This window comes from Vicugna pacos, chromosome 19, assembly GCF_048564905.1.
Source record: "Vicugna pacos chromosome 19, VicPac4, whole genome shotgun sequence".
NCBI lineage: Eukaryota > Metazoa > Chordata > Mammalia > Artiodactyla > Camelidae > Vicugna > Vicugna pacos.
In genome coordinates, this window is record NC_133005.1 from 33,731,307 (window position 1) to 33,735,412 (window position 4,106).

Here is a 4,106-nt window from a genome sequence, read left to right on the forward strand (position 1 = left end):
GTTGCAAGGCACCTGGCACCCAGGAAGCACATAACAAGCTTTCTCCTTCTATGACTTCATAGAGTGCACCCCTCAGGAGGCCAGCCTGTAGAGGTGGGGAGAGGGGCAGCCCTCTGGCTTCTTTGTTTTGGGTTCCAGACTGACCTCAGGGGCCTGGGGATGGGGTGGAATTAGTCTGAAGCCGTGACTCCCACTCTCCCCCCTTACCTCCGCAGAGGGCCTCTTTCCTTCATCCTTCCCAGCCTCGGACAAACAGGCAGGGTCAGCGGTGGTATTCTTCAGTGCCATATGAGAGATTTTATTTGTAGACTCACAAATTTCCCGCCCATCCCTCCCGTTCAGATGATTGCGCGATCTCTGCGGTAGCCTCACACCTCTGGCTTCCATCCAAGGTCACACCTGCGAGCAGAGACCTCAGTGTCAGTTAGGAGCTAAGACCGCCCCCAGGGGGCTCTGCTGTCCGAGGAGAGGGCTCACGGACCAAGGCGCTGCAGCATCTGGCCGGTTGGAGATGCTGGTTTTGCTGAAAAAGCAGCCTCCCTTTCAGCTGGGCCCCTAGGCCCACCACCCCTTTCCTTTCTTGGGACTTCAGTGGAGGGGCTGGAGTATTTTGTTGTTGTTCTTCTTCCCCTACCCACCTAAGGAACTTTTTGTTCATAATAAATCTTATTTGAAGCATGAGTAAATAAAACAAATGGAGAAATGACCTAAGAGGGGATGGGATGTGGCAGAGCCCTACTTGACCACTCTCCCTCCCCCCACATTTGGAAATCCCTAAACTCACTTATACTTCTAACTGTGAGAGTCTGAGCCATAGCAGTGGTGGCCCCTCATAAGGCGTCCAGGCAATGGGATGACCCACCTCAGAACCCACGCTCCCACTTGGACCCAGAGCTCCTACTTGGGTCCTGAGAGGTCCCAGACTAGCCCCTGCCCTGCTGTGTGACCTTGGTCAATGGCTTCTGCCTCTCTGGGGTTCCCTGTCTGGACACAAAGATGCAGCCTCCCAGCACTGCCAGCCACAGCCCCGGGGACTCTGGATCCTAAGCGCTCCAACTCTGGGGCCCAGCTCAGGACCTGGCTTGGGGCCTGCCTCTCACCCTGGCCTGGCAGTGGCATTGTCACACCTTGTATGGATGGACCATGGGCAGCTCAAGTGATGCTGAGCAGAAGCGGGTGCAGCAGCGCTTGACCCAGCGCAGGGCGGATGATCTGCACATCACCCGGGGCCCTGGGAGGTGGACTCGTGTGGGCAGCCCCTCAAACCAGATGCACTGGTCAGCTGCTTCCAGCTGCTTCTTGTCCCTCATGGGACCTCTGTACTGGTGGGTCTTCAGGAAGATAACTCGGTTCCCAGTGGGTGGTTGCCTCCCCCGGGCTCCAGGGCCAGTGGTCAGGCCACAGCCCCTCGATGTCATTGGGACCTCAGGCTCTATCTGCTCCTCTTTCTGTGACACTGCTTCCTGTGCCGTGTGCTTCTCCCCTAATCCTGCCTTCGGTTTCAGTGACTCCCCTGTGGGCTCCAATTTCTTGTAGGGGCACCTAGCCTCCTGGAGCTCTTCGTCATTCTGTTCCACTTTATTCCGGATGCCGTCGTTTCTGGCAGGGAGAGGAATGGCTGTCAGCAGAGTGGGACTCAGGCCCTGGGCCTCCGGCCAGCCCCAAGATAGCTGCTGCAGCCAGTCCAGGGGAGCCTGTCAGGAAAGCTAGAGAGAGCCTGAAAAGAAGCTTCTCTACCACCCTTGCGCCTGGGGCAGGGGGCGGATGAGTATTGGCGGAAGGGATGTGAGAGGCTGGAAGGCGTAAGGCAGTGTCTAGTAGTTAGGACACCTAGAGATATGTATTGTCTACATCGGCCGCTCGGTTAGGGTTCTGCCCCTCTGGGTTTCAGGTGATGGGGTGGACTAGTCCAGTGTTGTTTTTCAATTTATGTTCCAAGAAACCTTAGGGTTCTGAGGGAGTAGCTCAAATTCCCCCAACCCACACACACACCTGGAAGGGCAGGGTGTGGGGCAGGATAAATTTTCACCCCAACAACACAACTGGGGCTTGGGGACAGAGATTTGAAGAGAGGTCCTGCTGCTTTGAAAAGGGTTAGAAAACTCTGGGACTAGGTGATCCTGACCCTTCTGGCTCAGTGTCTTCTGACTGCTTGCATCCAGGAGGGCAACTCTGAGAGAGGAGCCAGAGGGCTGGAGTTACTCAGAGGTGTTATGAGACTTCTCAAAGGGTGTCTCTTATAGGCTGAGTCCCCGCAGCGGGGCAGCCCCGTCCTAGTTGAGCGTGTGTGCAGAGGGAGAGGCCTCAGGCTCGAGATGATCACCATCCTGAGGATAATAATGGCACCGCTGACTGGGTGCCGCTGTGTGTCCGGCCCAGGACCCTCATAACAGTCCTGCAAAGCAGGATTTTCAAGACAAGCTGAGGTTCAAATTTGCCTCTGCCGCTTACCAGTCTGTGTGATTTAGGGCAGGAAATGTAACCTCTCAGAGCCTTAGCTTCCTCATCTGCAAAACTGGGAGAATTCTGTCTACCTAATAGGATTATTGCAAAGAATAAGATAAATGGTGAGTGTTTTGCATAGTACCTGGCACTCAGCAGGTGCCTCAAATGTCAGCTTTCTTAATATCCTGATGTGACTTGTGGGGAAACTGAGCCTCAGCAAGAAGACTAGTCTGTAGGTGGGTCTCTGAGTGGTGTTGACCTGAGAGGGGCAGGAGGAGTGGCCCCTGCTGCTCAGAGCCCCAGGGGCGGGGGTTACTCTCATGATTAGATGATGATGACCATGATTATGATCAGAGCTCTGATACTAGCTGGGCACGGCTTCAAATCCTCTCTCTGCCACTTACCAGCTTTAACTGCAATTAACCAGACAAGTCACTCCATTTCTGAGCCTCGGCTCCCCATCAGTAACATAGGGCTAACGGATAAATACCTTTCTCACAGAGCCTTCATGAAAATGTGGTTTTCCAAATTCCTTTACACAGTGCCTGTTCCTAGTGGGGATAGCTATTGGGCCCATGGTGGGGGCCACGGGCAGGCTGAGCTCACCCAGAGGAGATCCTGAGCATCTTCGGAACTCTGAGCAGTGAATTCCAGCACCTTTTGGCCAGGTTATGCAGTTCTTGGATCCGAGGGTTCGAGCTCTTGAGCAGCTTCAAGAGTGACAAGTTTTTTAACACCTGATGGGGCAAGAAGCCAGAAGAACAGAAGCTTTGGCTTTTTTGGGATAACCTCCCACCCCTCACCTGGACTTTGGCTCAGCTCAGCTCAAGGCTGGGTCGGGTGACTCCCTCTGGGTCCCTCAGCCTGGCAGCCAGGAGCAGCTCTGCGTGGTGCTCAGGCTCTCCAAAGCAGGGACCAAAATGGGGCATCTCACCATTTTAAGTCGGTTCCGCTCAATTACTTTGCTGACAGGCTGCTGTATCTTGTCCTGTGGTTCCTCATCTTGTGTCTGACAGAGAGAAAGAGAGCGCTAACACAGGAGCATCCCCTGAATGCCTCCAATTGCCTTTCCATTTGTCTGAGCATGATTTGACCAACCCTAGACTGGGATTTGTCACCTTGGTTTGGGGGCCAAAATGGGGAGCCCATTCTAACTCTCCTGGCCTCCCTTCACCCCTCACTTTTCCTTTCCCTCCCAGGCTGGAAGGCCCCTGCCCTGGGTGTGGTTGGGCTCTTTGTTGAGATCCCCATTAGGTCCAGTCCTAAGTCCAACCTTGAAAACCACTCTATACTTGGGCCTCTTCTTTGCTGATGGACTCATGCTGGGGCTGTGAGGCCTCAGAGACAAATGGAGCAAGACTGGTACGAGGCACTGCCTACACCCTGCCCCTCTCAGCTCAGCCAGCACTCAGGCTGGGCATCAGGAGGGCTGTGCTGGAGCTCCCAGGGAGGGGGGCTGTGACATCACTGAAATGTGTGACAGCAGCAGGGCTGGGTCTCCAAGGGGTGTGTGAGTGTGGCGGGGGGAGAGGGTGAGGAAACTCCTGTCTGTGGAGAAACCCAGTAGGTGCCAGACAGAGGCACATATTGTCACCACCTCCCTGTGCGGTAGGAGGATTATTCTCTCTTTTTTAACGGAGAAGCCAAGGTTCAAAGAAATT

At 54.6% G+C, this 4,106-nt stretch overlaps 1 protein-coding gene across 2 annotated transcripts; it reads right to left on the minus strand.

The window, feature by feature from the left end:
* Positions 1 to 293: 293 nt before the first annotated feature.
* TP53TG5 (TP53 target 5) lies at positions 294 to 3,885 on the minus strand. Of its 2 annotated transcripts, none has more exons than XM_031687974.2 (5): positions 3,719 to 3,885; positions 3,380 to 3,454; positions 3,052 to 3,182; positions 1,128 to 1,599; positions 294 to 399 (listed from the first exon to the last, which is right to left on the minus strand). In XM_031687974.2, exons 1-5 carry the CDS (start codon positions 3,764 to 3,766, stop codon positions 394 to 396), a joined length of 732 nt encoding a protein of 243 aa, XP_031543834.1. In that variant the 5' UTR covers positions 3,767 to 3,885; the 3' UTR covers positions 294 to 393. The 2 variants fall into 2 exon arrangements, with proteins under 2 accessions (XP_031543834.1, XP_072800394.1); XM_072944293.1 differs by having other exon boundaries at positions 326 to 399; positions 1,101 to 1,599.
* Between the last annotated feature and the right edge of the window lie 221 nt (positions 3,886 to 4,106).

Coding starts and splice junctions, on each gene's coding strand:
- TP53TG5 (XM_031687974.2), bottom strand. CDS start 3,766: ATGAGTCCATCAGCAAAGAAGAGGCCCAAGTATAGAGTGGTTTTCAAG. Junction 3,455..3,718: donor AGTATAGAGTGGTTTTCAAG/GTTGGACTTAGG, acceptor TCTCTCTGTCAG/ACACAAGATGAGGAACCACA. Junction 3,183..3,379: donor AGCGGAACCGACTTAAAATG/GTGAGATGCCCC, acceptor TTGCCCCATCAG/GTGTTAAAAAACTTGTCACT.